Source organism: Cyclopterus lumpus, chromosome 10 (genome assembly GCF_009769545.1).
Source record: "Cyclopterus lumpus isolate fCycLum1 chromosome 10, fCycLum1.pri, whole genome shotgun sequence".
In the NCBI taxonomy this organism is placed as follows: Eukaryota; Metazoa; Chordata; class Actinopteri; order Perciformes; family Cyclopteridae; genus Cyclopterus; species Cyclopterus lumpus.
This window is the reverse complement of record NC_046975.1, coordinates 21,592,527-21,610,307: the sequence shown is the minus strand read 5'-3', so window position 1 is coordinate 21,610,307 and position 17,781 is coordinate 21,592,527. Positions and strand designations below refer to the sequence as shown.

Sequence of the window (17,781 nt, the reverse complement as noted above, 5' to 3'; positions counted from 1 at the left end):
AAGAGAGACTTTTTACTGAGAGCAGGAGGAGACGACAATATTCTCAGAGTCTGTTACAAGGCTGCAGCTAAGGCAGATGTGTTATTGCTTTTCTTTTTTCAAATTGCATTTTCCATGGAGAACAATCTCCAAGCGAGACACATTTTTACAAATCACCTGCGTGACACAACGCAGCAGCAGCCAGATTTGATTTAGGTCGTATTTAAAGCACTTTTAACCCCAGAGTTCAGGAGATGACGTTCAAACCCAGGTGGGATTTGATGGCCTGTAGCAGTATGTGTGTGTTGCAGCTACCAACATGGCCTGTGCAGTGATTTTCAGTATATTTTAAAAATGATTTATGCCCATGGTTTTATTTCTGAGGGAAGGGAAGCACTCATACCATTAGTGAGGACTAAATCCGTCTTCTTTATTTTATTTTAGGCACAGCAGCACACTTTGCATATTATTTAACAATTGATTCTCTTTTATTCACAACTGTAGAAAGTTGTTTCTACAGTGTGTATATATATATATATATATATATATATATATATACACATATAATAATATATTATATATATATAATAATAATAATATATATACAGTATATATAATATATATATGATATATACTGTATATATATTATTATTATATATGTCTACAGTATATATATATACAGTATATATATAGAAACAACCATTGACCTATATATATAGATATTGTAGAAACAACAATTGCCATATATATATATATATATTTAAGAGCATATATATATAAACTGTATATATATATACTGTATATATATTATTATTATTATATATTTCTACAGTATATATATATATATATATATATATTGAAACAACCATTGCCATATATATATATATTTAAGAGCATATATATATATATAAACTGTATATATACTGTATATATATTATTATTATTATATATTTCTACAGTATATATATACAGTATATATATATATATATAGAAACAACCATTGACCTATATATATATATATATATATATATATATATATATATATATATATAGATATTGTACAAACAACCATTGCCATATATATATATATAGATATTGTACAAACAACGATTGCCATATATGTGTATATATATATATGTATATATATATATATATATATATATATATATATATATATATATGTATATATATATATATATAGGTCAATGATTGTTTCTACAGTAGCCCAGAATGGACAAACCAAACATTACCTCTAGAGAAAGCCATTTGCGTTTTCATGTCAGCCACCGTAGTTCTCCTACATGAATGTTTTTAATTGGTTGCTAAATTCTACACGCCGGCCCTTTAAATTGAGATGTGCAGAAAACGCTTCATTACGTTTTTTTCGAAAGTTTCTCGTCTACATTGGAGACATGCAATGAAATGTTTCTAGCAGCAAAGAAACCTAAGAAGTTATATATATATATATATATATATATATATATATATATATATATATATACATTTGTTTGTTTTTGTTTGTTTTTGCTCTCTCTTCCCTCACAGTCGTACAGAGGCAGCGTGAGACCTTTCGTCAACTTCGACGCCGAACACGACGCCAACATCCTCAATAAAGCCATGAAAGGAATCGGTCAGTGCTGTCTGCCTTTTGCCCGGACTCACACTCACCATGTTCTGCCACATGTGATGTGATACCTCATGGAGGAAAGATGAGCATATCTACATTGTGTACACAGCGGTGGACTGGTGGTTATAATATAGTTTGATATCTTTGTACTCAGGCTTAGTACTAAAGTTATAATACGGGCATGTTATGATACCAAACAAAGAAAAATGACATATTTTAAGTGAAAATTAAAGTCTTTTGGCCACCGCTCTATCATGTTTTGTGTAAAACACTTAAATAATACAATAAAGAAAGTTCACTGGGAAGATTAGTCAACAATCACAACAGCAGGTTTATTTTTATTTATTGTTTCAGGCTATCAAAAGCATGCTACGTTTAAGTATACACGCTTTACTAGGACACTAAAGAGCACAAACCAACACAACGAAAGGTCAGAAGTCTGTTAACCCGGTGGCCATTTGTGAGAGATGAATAATTTAAAGGTTAATGTCACATTATTTATGTCTTTGTTTAATGGCTGTTCAGGTTAATTTAGTTTTACGTTTTAACAGTTTGACTTTTGACACCATCTCTCGAGTGATCTTATTTTAATTGGAGAGAAAATGCAATGAAAATGCAGCTCTGCAGTCATTAGTGTAAATCAATGGGTCGAGGACGGCCATTAATTCAAAGGTGTGGCCATTAAAACGGATGATGCTTCTCCTGCTAAAAAAAAACAACCTTACTGACAACCTGTTATCTCCTATTCTTTCATTGTCAGTGTCGTCCTTTCACAATAAGAGTACGGTAACTATGCAGCGTTTTATAAGAGGAAAAGTGATTACCCAACATCTGTTGATAGTCAGCACTCTCATTACAGATCAGCCGGGCTTCAAGCTGTAAATTATTCTCAATTTAGGCTTTCCTATGGAGAGCATGCTTCTGTTAGATGATGGGTTTTAAAATATAATTTAGACATGTGATTGTTTGAAGCTCACAGGGTATTCGATACGTAACGTTCTCGTTCGACTCCTGCAGGTACGGATGAAGACGTGGTCCTCATGCTTCTGTCGGCACGCAGCAACGATCAACGCCAGCAAATTAAGGCCGCGTACAAAAAGGCCTTCGGAAAGGTAAGCCGAGCCGCTGGGAACCAAACGGAGCCGATGACGACCGACGGTCACACTGCCGGTGAAAGGTTTCGAGGTCACGTCGCTCGTCTCGCTGCGTCCTCCTCATTCAATGTCACCTGGATGAGGCTCAAAGGCACAGAGAGCGCTCCTAAAGTGCACGTTTATCTATCCAGCATCCCTTTATTGGACTGAGGCAGTAACACACACACCTTTAAAAGACCAAACTAAAACACAATCACAGGAGCCATTTTCTTTCCCTGCAGAACAAGTACTTTTACTTTCAACACTTGAAAGAATATTTTGCTTATATTGCTTCTGTTTATTCTACATATGAAGGACTTTTTTTTCTGCATTGTTTTATTGCTACTTAGGTGCAATATAAGAGATTCCCAAACATTAATATAGCAGTAAACAAAGTATTTTCTATCCCCCCCCCACACACACACACACCAATCTCTATGTAGTACCTTTAAGTAAAGAATCTGACCACTCAACTTCTTAAAAGTCATTTTTTTACGCTCTCCTTCTCTCACTGTGAAGTTCTTTTTATGACCATCTGTGGAATTAAGAAGGTTAATTTGCTTTTCTGTGGAAGTTATTAAAAGCAAATGCGTGTGCACCCTGAAGTATATAAATAGATGAGCAAACTTGAGGGAAAAAAAAAAACAAGGTACATCAGAAGATCTGGAAAATATAAAATATCTCTGAATATTGCAGTGTTTTATCAACATGGGCCAATTTGTTTTTTTTTTGGTATCATTTCTTCTATTACACGCTATAAAATGTGGTGATTGCAAGAGACGCACGCTGCCTCAAACTATACTCATTTGCAATAACACTTGAAATGAGAACTGGTTTGAAAAGGTAGAGAGAAACCACGTCTATTGTGTCACACGTGTCTCTTGCAGAGCGCACGCTCTCATCTCTCTGCTGCATTTCACTGCAACATTTGACTATTGGAGTGCGTCGTTTCTGCTCTTTTGACAAACCCTTTTATGTGAATTTGATTTTAAAAGCTTTTTATGTGATTTGATTTATGCAATCTGGAGAAAAGAGATCACCTGTTAGAGGTCTCACAAGCGGGGCTGTTAAAGAGATGAGTGTTTGACCGTATATTGAACCGGCCAAGCGCAGTAGATCCTAGGATTTTTGTGTATACAGACGCACACACACACAGACGTTATTACTCATTCTTTACTGCGACTCTGACTCGGGTCGTACTCCCTGCAGCACCCCAGCGATATGTGCATTCATACAGAAATCAATAAATCCATCTGTGAGGAATATGTGCTGCTTGATTAGCTGGGTGTTCAAGGAAAATATATTTTTCTTTTCTGCGGGTAGATTTCTTTCCATGATCCTCATTTCTCTAAACAATTTGGCCAATGCAGCGAAATGTCACTTTAACGCCTATTTATATTTTAACGGTTAAAAGCATTCAAGTTACGCAAAACATGACGTTCAATGCAAAGAGAATTAACATTGTTTCTGTTGCTCTGCTCGTTAATCCTCACTCCCCCCCCCCCCCCCTCCCCCCCTCCCCACCACCACCACATCAGGATCTGGTCAGTGCACTGAAATCGGAGCTCGGTGGGCTGTTTGAGGATCTGATCGTGGCGTTGATGACCCCGCCGACCTCATATGACGCTCTCCAGCTGCACAAAGCTCTCAAGGTAAACTAATGGACATTATTTCCTCAGATGCTCCACTTAATTGCCGGTCTTACAATGCAAATGAGTCGAAAACCCCCCCATTCAGGTGTCTGTGCACAGATGTTCCGACAGTCGTCGTCTGAGCGACTTCAGCTTCTCATAGCAGGCAAAACAGGGATGAAGGCTCCTTTCCATTAATGCCTTGCCAATAAACCGGCATGCGTAATGCCAGTGCCCTGGCATTGGCCCACTCGGATGGAACTCCATTATTGATGTTATCAGTTTCACCTGTGAGGCAGAAAAGCCTGTTTCATGTGTTGATTTGCCATTTAAAACACGTCTAAATGTTTTATAGCCATCTTCTGTAAAACTACAGGAGGTCATATAGCATTTAAAATGGCTACTAAATTGATATTTAGAACTAAATATATTTACTCAAGTGCTGTACTATTTTACCTTGAGTATTTCCATTTTCTGCTATACTTCAATTCGCTACATTTCAGGGGCAAATATTGTACTTTTTTACTCCACTACGTTAATATTATTGTAGGTTAGGTTAAAATAAGGGGAGCAATTCACAAACTAACAGAGTAGCTCCACTTTAAACCTGCCGCAACATTAAAGTGCTCATGTTCAAGCATCAATAATTATAACCCAATAATATAATGTGCGTTATTCCTGACATGTAGTCGTGTATGTGTACAGGAAACAGTGTTACCGGCTGTGTCACGTGACTAAATGAAAACATTAGCAGGCAGTAAACGAGAGAAGAACTAATTACTCCCAAATGATGACAAGGGGAGGAGGCGAGAGAGAGAGAACTTTTGAATTGTGCCATGAAATACAAATATTATGTCTGTCAATGTAAAAAAACAAAACAATTTTACAAGTCAAGAAAGTCCCAGTTTGTTGTAGTACCATTTAGTTTTGTGTAAAACCGAGAAGAGAACTACATCTCTCGCCTCGCACAATGTACGTCACCAACACCGCGGCGTTCCCCTCGGCTTGCTAGCGTGTTAGCTTAGCTTGCTAGCGTGCTAGGTAACGGTCATCTCACCCCGTGTGTTTTATCCAGCAGTTCTTTTCGTGAAGCGAAAGAATGAACACGACCCCTGTTGGTTTCATCACATCCTGGTACGAAGCACACAGGCATCGTATAGCTTCAGGGACAGGCGTCACTTACGAGAATTTTGGGTTCAATTACGTATTTTCCCAGTCTGATACTAGTTTTTACGACACAATGCAACTTTCTTGACTTGAAATTTTTTTTACATTTTTTTTATTGACAAACATCATATGTGTAATTCATGGTTGGATGGACCTGTACGTACACCACAGCACTTTAACACTACTTATCACCATTCACCCATTCACACCCATTCAAACACATTCATACACATTCATACACATTCATACACATTCACACCCATTCATACACTGATGGGAGGAGCTAAGGTTCCACCTGCACATCAGTTATTCACACACGGCTACGGGAGCAATTTTGGGGTTAAGTGTCTTGCCCAAGTGACACATGGACATTGGCTAGCGGAGCCGGGGATACCCTGATAGTTCACCGGAGGGGGCGGGACTTCGCCCCTTTACACTAAAAATACATGCAAGCTTTCACTTTCATAAGAAATGTACATATTACCACGTGAGCAGACGACTCTAGACGGCAATCTCGAGATACAACGCGGCCTCATGATCTTTGCGACGGGACCGCGTCGCGTATTCGATGTCTCTTCCCACACATCTACCGCGCCTTTTTTTTTTTTTTATGCAGCTCAAATGGATAGCACGTCACGCTCCAGCAGACGTATTCCATCTGCGCACACATAATTGTCGGCGCTGTAGGCGCAGATCTATTACCCAATTTATTTTATAGTTATAGAAATGATTGATCTTTCAGATCTTATTTCTTTGAGGCATCACATACTTACCACCTGCTGCTATTTATGTCGCACTAAAGGCTCATGAGGTTTACAGGAAAGGAGTCGAGGTTCAGCAAACTCCCGCGTCCTCTTTCTTTCTTTCTTTTCTGTTCTTATTATTCTCTAATCACATTAACTTTCTGTATTACCAGCACAAAGGAAACGTTCAATCAAAGTGAAGGCGAAGCATTCAGGACTCGGCCTCAACGTTCCCATCACACCTGCTCCCTTTGTTTGGCGTGTCAGACGTTTCTTTTTTCTTTTTGTGGAAGGTTAATTACAGCAAAGAGAGGAGACTTTGCTTTAAGCCGTTCAACTGAGCGTCTTCCTTCTCTAGCCGCCTCTTCAGTGTGTTTTGCAGACAAATTTATACAGTTTTTCTTCAATCATTTTTCTTCAACATGGATTCGGTCGGTTCCGGTCACTGGGGGGGGGGGGGGGGGACAAAAAGATTGCTCTGAGGACACACACATCCATGTCGGCTCTTATCGTGTTTGGTTTCCCAGGGAGCCGGGACCGAGGACGATGTACTGATTGAGATAATGGCCTCCAGGACCGGCGAACAGATTAAAGATATCGTCAAAGCGTACAAGAAAGGTGAGTCGCTCAGCTGTGAAAGAGAGAGAGACACACGCAGATGAACAAGATGGCTGTGCATGTTAGTTAGGCTGTTTGTTTTTCTGTGTGAAATGTACTTCAGGGTGTGTCGGTGCACATTTGGGCGTAGTTACAGGTGCAAAAGAGCACGTGATTGAGAGAAAACAAAGCAAACACACGACGGGTTGAAACTGTTTAACTCCACCGTCAAAATAAGGAAACCAAAATGAAGAATTTCTCTATACGGTTTAATGATTCTCTATTATTATTTATTTATTTTTTTATATATATATATATATATATATATATATATATATATATGTATGTGTGTATATATATATATATATATATATATATATATATATATATATAAATCAATATATATATATATACACATATATATATATATATATATATATATATGTATGTGTGTATATATATATATATATACACATATATATATATACATATATATAAATCAATATATATATATATATATATAAATCTATATATATATATATATATATACATATATATATATATATATATATATATATATAAATAAATAAATACATAAATAAATAAATCTGGTGGACAGTATTACACCAGAAGAAAGTATTAGAGCGGGGACTTGTTCCCATATACGGTATTATTTTGGACATATTTTAGATCAACTCGCACTTTAATTCTAAAGAAAAAATATGTATTTTTATTGTTTCATGGGATTATGCAAAAAAAATAGCTGAACTTTTGATTGTAGAAAATCTTGACACATTATTTTTGTTTGTCTATAGATTTCTAGTATCTATATTATAAAGCTAATATAGAGGACTTCTTCCCCTTGTGCACAAAGCCAATGAACATACTGCACTTATACACCTGAATGACTCTTAACATCTTAACGGCAACAAGGTCCGGAGGCCAAGAGGCCAGTTTATTTGATAAAAGAGAAGACCACTCTACTAATCAGATCCGTGCCGCCGCAGAACGTCCTGCAGAACCTCCTGCAGAACCTCCTGCAGAACCTCCTGCAGAACTGGAGGACGGCCCACGACGGTCAATATCAAGCATTCGTGACTGTAAGCGATCTTTCCCCTCTTTCCTCCAGAGTTCAACGGAAAGCTGGAGAAAGATATCTGCGGCGACACCTCAGGTCACTATCAGAGGCTGCTGGTGATCCTCCTGCAGGTACAGAGAGCTCGCTGCTGGAGAGACTTGAGTTCCCTTCGTCCTCCGGTGATGCCGTTGCACGTGTCATGAGATGGTTTAGGTTTTAGTGTTTTGGTTTACGGAAAGAAAATTTTATATTCTCGGTTCCGGGAGATACAGCAGATTATGTCATCTTCAGGGATTACCTCGGTCGAGAGAAAGCTCTGAGCTCGTTGTCTTTCCGTTGACAGCTGACCTGATGTTTGTCCATCGGTGTGTCTGTGTTTCTACCTGCCTGTTTGTCATTTGTCCGGCTGTGAAGGGCAGCAGGGAGGAGGGAGTAGACGAGGAGAACGTAGAGAAAGACGCCAAGGTAAGAAGCAAGAACACGCCATTTAAAAATAACAAATGCAACCGTGAGACCTTTTGAAACTCTTGTGCCTTCCTTCTTTACAACCAATGTCTTTAAATGATTATGGTAACAGTTTAGTGATTTATAAAATGCAACAAAAGGTCCCGAGAAACCTTGTACAGGTCGTGGACTTACCGTACTTTCACCGTCTCCTTTGAAATGTCACCACGTTGAGGACGTGATCATATTCGTGAGGCTGCTCTCCAAAGTGCCGCTAAAGGCCACGAAAGCTCGGACGAACAGTCAATAGGATAAATTAAATTAAAGTACGTCAACCTTCGGGAATGGAACATCTAGTTTTTCCGAATAGACCTTTTGCTAATTCATTTATACCGAGCTGTGAATGGGGCTCTAATCGTTGTAAACATTAAGTTACGTGTATCTGAATGTAAAACTTTATCAAGAAGTAGTTCCTTTTATAAGAAGAAATACCGCTGAAAATACCCTTTTAGTAAAAGTCCTGAATTCAAAATGTTACTTCAGTAAAAGTACAGAAGGATTATTCATCATGCAGAATGGCTCCTTTCACATTATTACTGATATTTTATTGTTCAGTTTTTAGCACTAACGAATACACGTAAGCACATTTAATGGAGACAATTTGATACTTTGTACACTAGATTAGTAGAATAGCACTGTCATATACACATGTTATAAAAAAAACCCAAAGTAAATAGTCGAGTAAAAAGTAAAAGTATAAAGTAGCATAAAATGGAAGTAAAGTTACTAATATTCCACCTAAATACCCAATTGATCTGAATCTAATTACATATCAATTGTGTAGATTAATTGCTTTTTCTCAATTTGCACCACAAAACAATCCAAACACATCTGCACGGTGACAGGACGCGGCTTCCAGAAGTTCTCATAACAAAGACGAATCGAGACAAACAAAAGAGTGTCAACGTGTGTCTCTTTGCTAATACAGGACTTGTACGCTGCCGGCGAGGGAAAGTTTGGCACAGACGAGGAACAATTCATCACGATTCTTGGCAACCGAAGCGCAGAGCACCTCAGGAAAGGTGAGCCGGCTTGATGTGCCATTTGAAACGTCGCTGTGAGGGAGGTGGGGCGATTTCTTAGTCGAGGGCGAGATCCAACGTTTGCGAACGACAGCATGGCATCAGCCTGCCTTGGTGTTGTTGTTTATTATTTTACGTAAATAATGCACACGGCATTTACAGGGTTGGTTCATGTTCAAATCAATGATAGAATGACTTAAATAACACGTTTCTGCCAAATGCATCGGTGAAATCTCAAGATGGAGAGTACATTCTGGCTTTTCAATTTGTTGTCTTCACACAAGAAGTAAAACAAAAGGAGGCCTTTTCGACACACGAGGTGAGAGCTCGACAAAAAACAACGACAACGGTGTTTGCAGCGTTTATTGGTGTGATCAACAACAACCCCGTGTCTCGCTGCAACCGGGAGAAAGTCAGAGAGGAAATTGGTGAGACGTGTTTTCCGGCTTGTTAGTGAAAAGTTAAAGTCGGTGAACTCGAGCAGCAAGAAACTCAAGAAACGGCAGCAACGAGCGTCTTCATGCTCGGCCGCAAGCAAACGAGGCCTCGAACGAGGAAAATGGGTCCGTTTCCAGCATCTTCCAAAAATGTACCCACGGCATCGATGCCAAAAGTGACACGTATGTTTACGTTTTATGCATCACGATGAACTTATTTCATTTGGTTGTCTTTTAAAACAAAGTGTTTTACACGGGAAGAAGAGAATAAAAGAAAACGTGCAGTGCTGTAATCAAAGCTTCGTCTTCTTTAAAAAAAAAGAAAAAAAGTAATTTTTTTTTATGAATCTCATGCTTTGACCAAAAAAAAAAGAGACAAAACATCGGAGTCGTCCACAAGCTGCGAGCTTAACATCTGTGAACAATAACCGTGTTCGTTGTTTACGTTCATAATAAGGAGGATTGGGCAAGTAAAATAGATAATACAAATAAAATAAAAGCATTGGGCGAACAAAAAGAGATTGCAGTGACAATTATACAGATAATGTGTGAGATCCTCCAACTTCTTACTTAAATTAATTTACCACAAAACAACCATACGGCGATACTTCTGCCGAGGGGAGGACACCGATGACTCTCATCCAGCGTCACACTCGTTGCACGAGGAATACATCAAGAGACGTCTCGTTTTGCATTCGCTCAAACACGACGTGCTCGCCACCTCAAGGTGGTTGTCTCTATTGTCACGTCCCCTGAACATGAATATGAATATCAATAGAGCTGGTTTTAAAAAAATACAGTGGAATGGAATGTTTTCAGGCACCGGGAGGCCACTGAAATAAGCCTCATGTGTAATTCATCCATTCATTAAACGCGTGGCGAACACACATCCAGGTTGTCTTGACGACGGCACGTTTTAAAATCCCCCTCCTCTCAATTTATTCTGTTAACATTGGCACCGAAGCTGTTTGACACGTGTTCGACCATTAAGCCTCCTAGCGCTAACGCGACGATACTATTTATCAATAAAAATGCAGAATCCATTGCAATAAAACTCAAAATGTTCTGGTCACCATAAATACATTAATGGTCCAGACTTATAAATATGGCGAACAGGGTTTATCGTAGTGGCGTTGCTTCATTCTCCGCAGTGTTCGATGCCTACAAGGAGCTCTGCGGCTCTGACATCGAGGACAGCGTTGAAGGGGAGACCACTGGGAACCTGGAGAACCTGCTGCTGGCCGTCGGTAAGGATGGATCCGGATCACACCACCCAGATTGCTGCCTTTTTTTTCTTTCTACGTAGAGTTTTAACCCGTCGTTTTCATCACATAAATAAAATGTCATTACATAGCTGTTTTTTTATTTTCTATTTCTGTTTTATTTGCTATTAATTTCGGGAGCAGGAGTTAATACTTCAGCAGTAATCGGTACCAAAAGCATGTCAGATTAACATTACATTGAAATTGGCTTTTTTTTTTTTCAGTGAAATGTGCCAGGAGCGTCCCACAGTTTTTTGCTGAAGGCCTGTATAAATCTATGAGGGTAGGTGTCGGTGTTTTTACTGTATCACACGAGAGTTCTCCGTACCTCCTAATGAGGTTTTTTTTCCTTTTGTCATCTCAAAATGAGACTTTCCGGGTTGAAAAACAATGCAAAACTATATTAATTGGTGCCTTGCAGTTCAACGAGCCTCGAGGAAGGTCGCGTCACCTCTCCGAGAGATAAAACCACCGCAAGTCGTTTTTCTTTTACACTCGAGTTGAACACATGAGATATAAAGTGTTAATTAGCGAGCTTTAGATGCGCTGGAATCCAGACGAGCTGTTTCCCCCCCCATGTGTCCGGACTATATTGCTCCAAAGAACCACATTAGGTTTATGCACGTTTACATCAAAGCTATCTATGTGCAATTCCTCCATAATGTGTTTTTTTTAGATGTGCTTTTTCTCCTGGATTTAATTAATTTCCATACATTAGGAGAAAAAAAAAATCAATTGGCAGGAGTCTTAAAACCTATTTGAGATGCATAATCAGTTGCAATGCTTGTCGAGTCGCTAATGCAGTTCAAATGAATGTTTTAAGAGGCGAGAAGATTGATGCGCTGCTGTGCATCACGTCAAGCCAACTTTAAAGAGTCCACTAATTGATTTTATATTCTAAACTGTAACAGCGTGCGTTTTGAAAAACTGATTTGCAGAAATACTTTTGCAGTTGTGCAGTAATACTGTCGTTTAAGGACCAAAAATATATACGAAAATATGCTTTTCCGCCGTAGAGCCGGTTCAAAGATGTTCTACGCTGTTAAGCTGCTAAACGCGGTTTGTTGGTGCGTTTTGTTAGCGCGCCGGAACGGATGACGGCACCCTGATGAGGATAATGGTGTCGAGGAGCGAGGCGGACATGTTGGACATCAGAGCCAGCTTCAAAAGGACTTACGGAGCGTCTCTGCACACCACCATCCAGGTACGCAGACTCTTGACATGCACCGAAAGGGTCTGATCCTTTTGAGAATAAACTAAACTCATCCTTCCCTCTGCATGTTTTAAGACGCCCAGCTGGGTGAAACCACGGTTATGCCGCTGATACGCCATGTGGGTCAACGATGGGAGTTGCAGATTTTTTATTTACTTCAAATGACGAGAGGATGCTGCTCTGCTTTCCACACAAGCCAGAGTGAATTAGTCCGGAGGGGGAGGGGGGGGGGGGGGGGGGGGGGCAGATGCTCCTGCGGTAAAGAGATATTGACATCCTGCTGGAGAAAAGGCCAATACTGAATAGATTAATAGTTCTTTTATTGCAATCATCAATGCAACAATTGCCTTCAAATTGATATTTTCCGCCACGTGAGGCCATTTTCATACTAATGACTTTTCTTTTTCTTTTTTGAGGTGTAACTAATAACATTAATCCTGGCTGCACTCCCATTTACAGGTATTTAATTTCCATGGCCGTGGCTTACAGGTCCTTTTTGAAGTGAGCCAGAGCCATAATTAATGTCATTAGTTTCACCTGCCAAAAGTCTGCCATTCAAGGTAACTGAATCCATATTTTTATTATGGATTTATGGGCTGGATCGTCAAAGATGTCCACTTAAAAGAAACCAGTCCATTGTTTTCACTGCTTCCTGCCTCCTCACCCTTCAGGCTAATTAGCGGCCATTAACAACTGCCAGCCACTTGCTGCCACGGCAAGCTAAGAGAAAGGAAACTATTCATGTTTATATTCACTTAATTTCATATTAATCGCATCATAATTACCAGCTGTAACAGCTTTCTAACAGCTACTGTTTGATACCTTCCATTTATAGCGACAATAACTTAATAACTTAAGGGTGCAAAGTGAGCGTCGTGAGTCAGTATTTATGCATAATGTCAACGTGTTTATTGTTTAGATGCCTGAAATAAGATCTGTGGTTAAGAAATGTAAACGTTTTTTTCCCCCAACATAATATTTAAGTGTATAGCGTTACGCTTTTTACCTCAATTTAACAAACAGTGGGATTTTACTATTGGATTTGGGATTATTGCAGGAAAAAAGGTGTTAAATTTAACTTCCGGGGTTCGCCTTTAATTATAACGCTCTATAAAATCAATTCTACTCATTTACAATAACCTACACATTGTTTTTATCAGCTTGAAACACATTAATTATCTGTTTAAAAGTCTTCTGTACAGGATGCTACTATTAACAGTTAAGTTAACACTTTGAAATATCAAGAGGCTGCAGATGAAAAACAAAAAACAACCATTTTGGAAGAATGCAGACGAATTAATGTTAATTAATGCACATTGTTACTGATGGATACATTAATAAATACAGTTACAAGTAAAACATCTCACAACCAAAGCTCGCTACGTAGCTTGCCTCTGTATTCATAGCGTTATACGGCTCTAGCTAACTTGAGCTAGCTTGCTAATAGAGGCCGTGGACATGAAGGGCGTGGAGACAACGTCGCATTACAATCGTTTGACGGACACTTTTACGACAATGGAGAGCAATTTGGGGCTCGGTGTGTCTGTGCTCAAGGACACTTGGACATGTGGGGAGGAGGAGCGCACACACACACACACACACACACACACACACACACACACACACACACACACACACACACATACGCACAAAACGAGACAGCGTGACGTACAAGTGTCATTGGAAAAAATACCCATTGAGCATTTTGAAATTATAATATATCTACAAAACAAACTAAGTGCCTTCCTCAAACTATGTTCTGATGTATCGAGATTATTTAGCGAGTAAAGAGAAACCAGAATTTTACAAGATGGATTAAAATCTTTCCGTCCGTGTTGTTGTTGTTGTTTTTTGTTTGTTGCAGGAGGACACGACTGGAGACTACCAGAAGGCTTTGCTCTACCTCTGTGGTGCGAATGATTAAAGTTGTTTAGTCGTCGTCGCGCTCGGTGTTGCTCAGATCGGATTGGTCCGCCCAATCGCAGCTTAAAACCCGCCCAGTTCAATACGAATCACGCAGCTCCAATCATCACCTGCAATGGAAAAAAAAAACAACAACGCGATAAGCACGCAGAGAATCCACCAGCGACACTGACCTTGCTGCTGCTCGCACCGAGATAAGGTTATTGATTTGTTGTCGATTTTTCTTTCTGACTTTTTAGCTTGTTAGCAGGTTGAATTTGGCTTTCTTCAATTAACTTACCTGCGCACGAACAGGCGTTAGCGTGCATTGACTTTCAAAGACGTTTAGTTTTTTCTTTCATATTAGCGATTTTTAAAGGGCTCAATAATGAGTAGAGGTGCAGTTTAGATCGTATCGTAGGTGTTTGAATTAATTATCATTTTCGAGTAGTTTTTTTTTGCCGTGTCTCAGTTTTCATGTCTGCAGTTGTCTGTTTGGTCTCACAGCACGTGTTGAATTAATAAAACTTTACATGTCGACGGCTCTCCCGCTCTCATTAATTTCAAATGGAACAGCTGGTTTTTTTTCGACTTAATAAGTAATGGGACACCGCGAGACATTTTGTCGTCTCGTGTAAAGACATCAGTCTTTTGTGTGCGTGAAGAGGCTTGATGTCAAACTAATTGGGTCTTTGGATCAATAGATTGGGAGAGACGAACTCGCGCTGCTGTGGTTGCGCCACAGGGGGGCAGCACAGTTCATAATGAGCTCACTGTTTCTCTACATTCACAGGGACTAAAGACGGTGTATAATATTTATTTATTAATTTTTTTTTGTTGAAAAGGATTCAAACACTACAGCGTATTGAAAATGATATTCAAATTGGTTTACGGGTCTCTTAATTCTTGTTTTGTGTACACGGCCGTGTGATTCAGCCCATTCGGATATATTTCAGATCTTGAAAATGTTCCGTCTGATCTAGAATTTAATACAAAGTTCCGAGTTTAAGAAGTGTTTGTCCCTGAAAATGCGGATTTGCAGCGATATGAATCCATCAAAGTGTCGCTGGGATTGAAGACATTCGAATATTACTTCATTTTCATCTCTGCATGAACCGCACCAGTTTCTTATGATTTTTAAAAGCTAAGTTAAAGTGACATGTGAGTGAGAACAGTCTGAGCTTGACATTCATCCTAAATGAATGAACAGATGACGAGCCTCTCATAACGTTCATCATATCAAGACGTGACCTATTCGGAAGAACACCTGAAGGTCGAAGTTGTAAAATGTGTTCATGTATCGGCCCGCATGCCCTCAGAGGCTCATTCTCTCTCTGCAGACACGTCCAATTTCACTGTAATTTACGTCACCTTTACCTCGTGGTTAAAGTCGTTCAGGTGGAAACAGGCGTAGCTGTCTGAGCTTTTTTATTGCAAGTTAATCTCCCGTAATATTTAGTTTTTTTTAAGATGTCTTTAGATAAGAATGCTTCGCACGTACATATATTTAGTGATTATAGAGTATGAGGAATTAGTTCAACCAATCTAAGTATTCAACTGCAAAATACTTTCATTAATTAATACTTAAATGTCTTCAACCAAGATTATGACATATAAAAAACAGAAATCAAACACATTGTAACAAATATTAACATTATCGCCCGTTTCAAACATCTTTTAATGGATTAAAGATTATACAAAAAAAAAAAACTCTTGAATATTGGTTAAGTACATGTATGCAAATTAAAACTTGCATGAACTGCAAGTTTTGCATTCAGAAAATGAAGTGCAGTATTGGCTGCTGCTTTATATTAGATAAACCAGCTGAGTTTAGGAATTCCCTGATTGGACACAAAGTCTGATTCAGTATTATTTTTTTTTAATCGAGGGAGTACGGTTTATTAATTGTATTTCGACCGCACTCGCAATGCAACCGCAAACAACAACAACAACAAATCTCCTGTTCATTTGTCTTTTTGCTAACATGCTCACTTCACTTGTGCTACGATACAAAACAGCCATAACGTGTCTCCGGTCTGGGTGGTTGGCACGCTTGTTAATCAGTAAGAGTGACTCGGCCTTAATGTGGCCATAAATCACTGGTGCTCTGTGCTGGATGCTCGTCTCCACTGCAGGAACATGCTGTAAACCAGCCTCCAGTGGCACGTGTCATGCTCCAATGAAGAGAGATGAAGTGGCATCTTTTTTTTTTTTTTTTTTTTCACAGTTCAGGACGGTTACATAACTTAATAAACTTAAATAATCCCCGCTCCGATTCAGTTGGTTGAAAGAGCGACTTGCCCCCCCCCCTTCCCCAGGTTACGGTCCAGTTTATGCTGAGTCCTGGTGGATGCTGGTTTTTCTCGGTCCCGACCCACCGGCGGCGGAGCACGCTAATCGGTCTCATTTCACGCTAACAATGTCATATTTGTGACGTTTCATTAATTCCCTTCCGTTCTTTGTAATCATGGCTCCGCCGAGCTGAAAGCTCTTTAAATGCCTTTCATAGGAGTGTGTAAGCCTGGTTGTGCACACACACACACACACACACACACACGCGCACACACACAAATCTCCTTTAGAGTCGCTAATAAACTGTTAGTTCTACCGAGGCTAGGCCCACGTCTCTCAGCCAATCAGGAGCCACAGGCAGTCAGGCCACCTGTAAGTCCACAACATCCACAGCCCACTCGGGAAGGATGCTTCGCCTCGGCCTACGAAGAATAGCCAACATCAACAACGATAAGAGTCACTTCCTGTATATCTACCGCCCGTAACAACAGCAATATGTCTTTTCCAGTCCGAGCGTCTCTCTTGGAATTACATCCAAATTGGACAATTTCACACATCGGGATTCGCGTCCGACGCAGGTGGTGCGGAAAGCCCAGGAGGCTGGAAACATTTGAAATTGACCTCTTTGCTCATGTGTTGTCACAAGGTGTCTGTTTCACATGGTTTTGTGCTCCTGCAGTTTTACGTAGACCATGAGTCACAAACCTGCAGTTGAAGTTTGTCTCTTTGTAGTCGCATCGCGGTGAAAGCCACAAAGTAGGTAACACGTTTGCGGTGATTATACTAGCACGGGGTTTATGTGTGTTTGAGATCAACACAGCACACATTTTTATTAGCTTTCTTGTTTTATCTATTCTAAAGCACACATTTAAAAGTGTGTTTTTTAAGATTTATGTGAGATTAAACACCTCGGGGGCCCTCTGTTGTTATAAACCAAATTGTTGGTAAAAGTAATGACATTTTAACGTGTAGCGGTTATCGGCTAACGGGAGCTGCTAGGAGGTATTTATTAATTTTTTTCCCAGTGTGTGTTATTCGGAGGAGATGACAAGAACAAACATGAAAAGCAGCCGTTCTTCCACCTAAAAACGCTCCCCTTAGCCTTGGTGACCCCGACAATTCCCTCACTGGGACATGCACTACACTGTTTATTTAACATACTATTACTTTATGTTCTTTTGTCACATGTCCTTC

General features: G+C 39.5%; 1 protein-coding gene across 1 annotated transcript; it reads left to right on the top strand.

Annotated features, from left to right (window-relative positions):
- Positions 1–1,503: 1,503 nt before the first annotated feature.
- On the top strand, positions 1,504–14,317 carry anxa5a (annexin A5a; the record flags this gene model as incomplete). The annotated part of the gene is made up of 11 exons (XM_034543628.1): positions 1,504–1,609; positions 2,624–2,718; positions 4,278–4,391; positions 6,808–6,898; positions 8,007–8,086; positions 8,370–8,420; positions 9,388–9,481; positions 11,070–11,165; positions 11,405–11,463; positions 12,262–12,384; positions 14,258–14,317. Coding segments are annotated over 11 exons (969 nt in total), but the record flags the coding sequence as incomplete, so codon positions are not given.
- Positions 14,318–17,781: the final 3,464 nt, after the last annotated feature.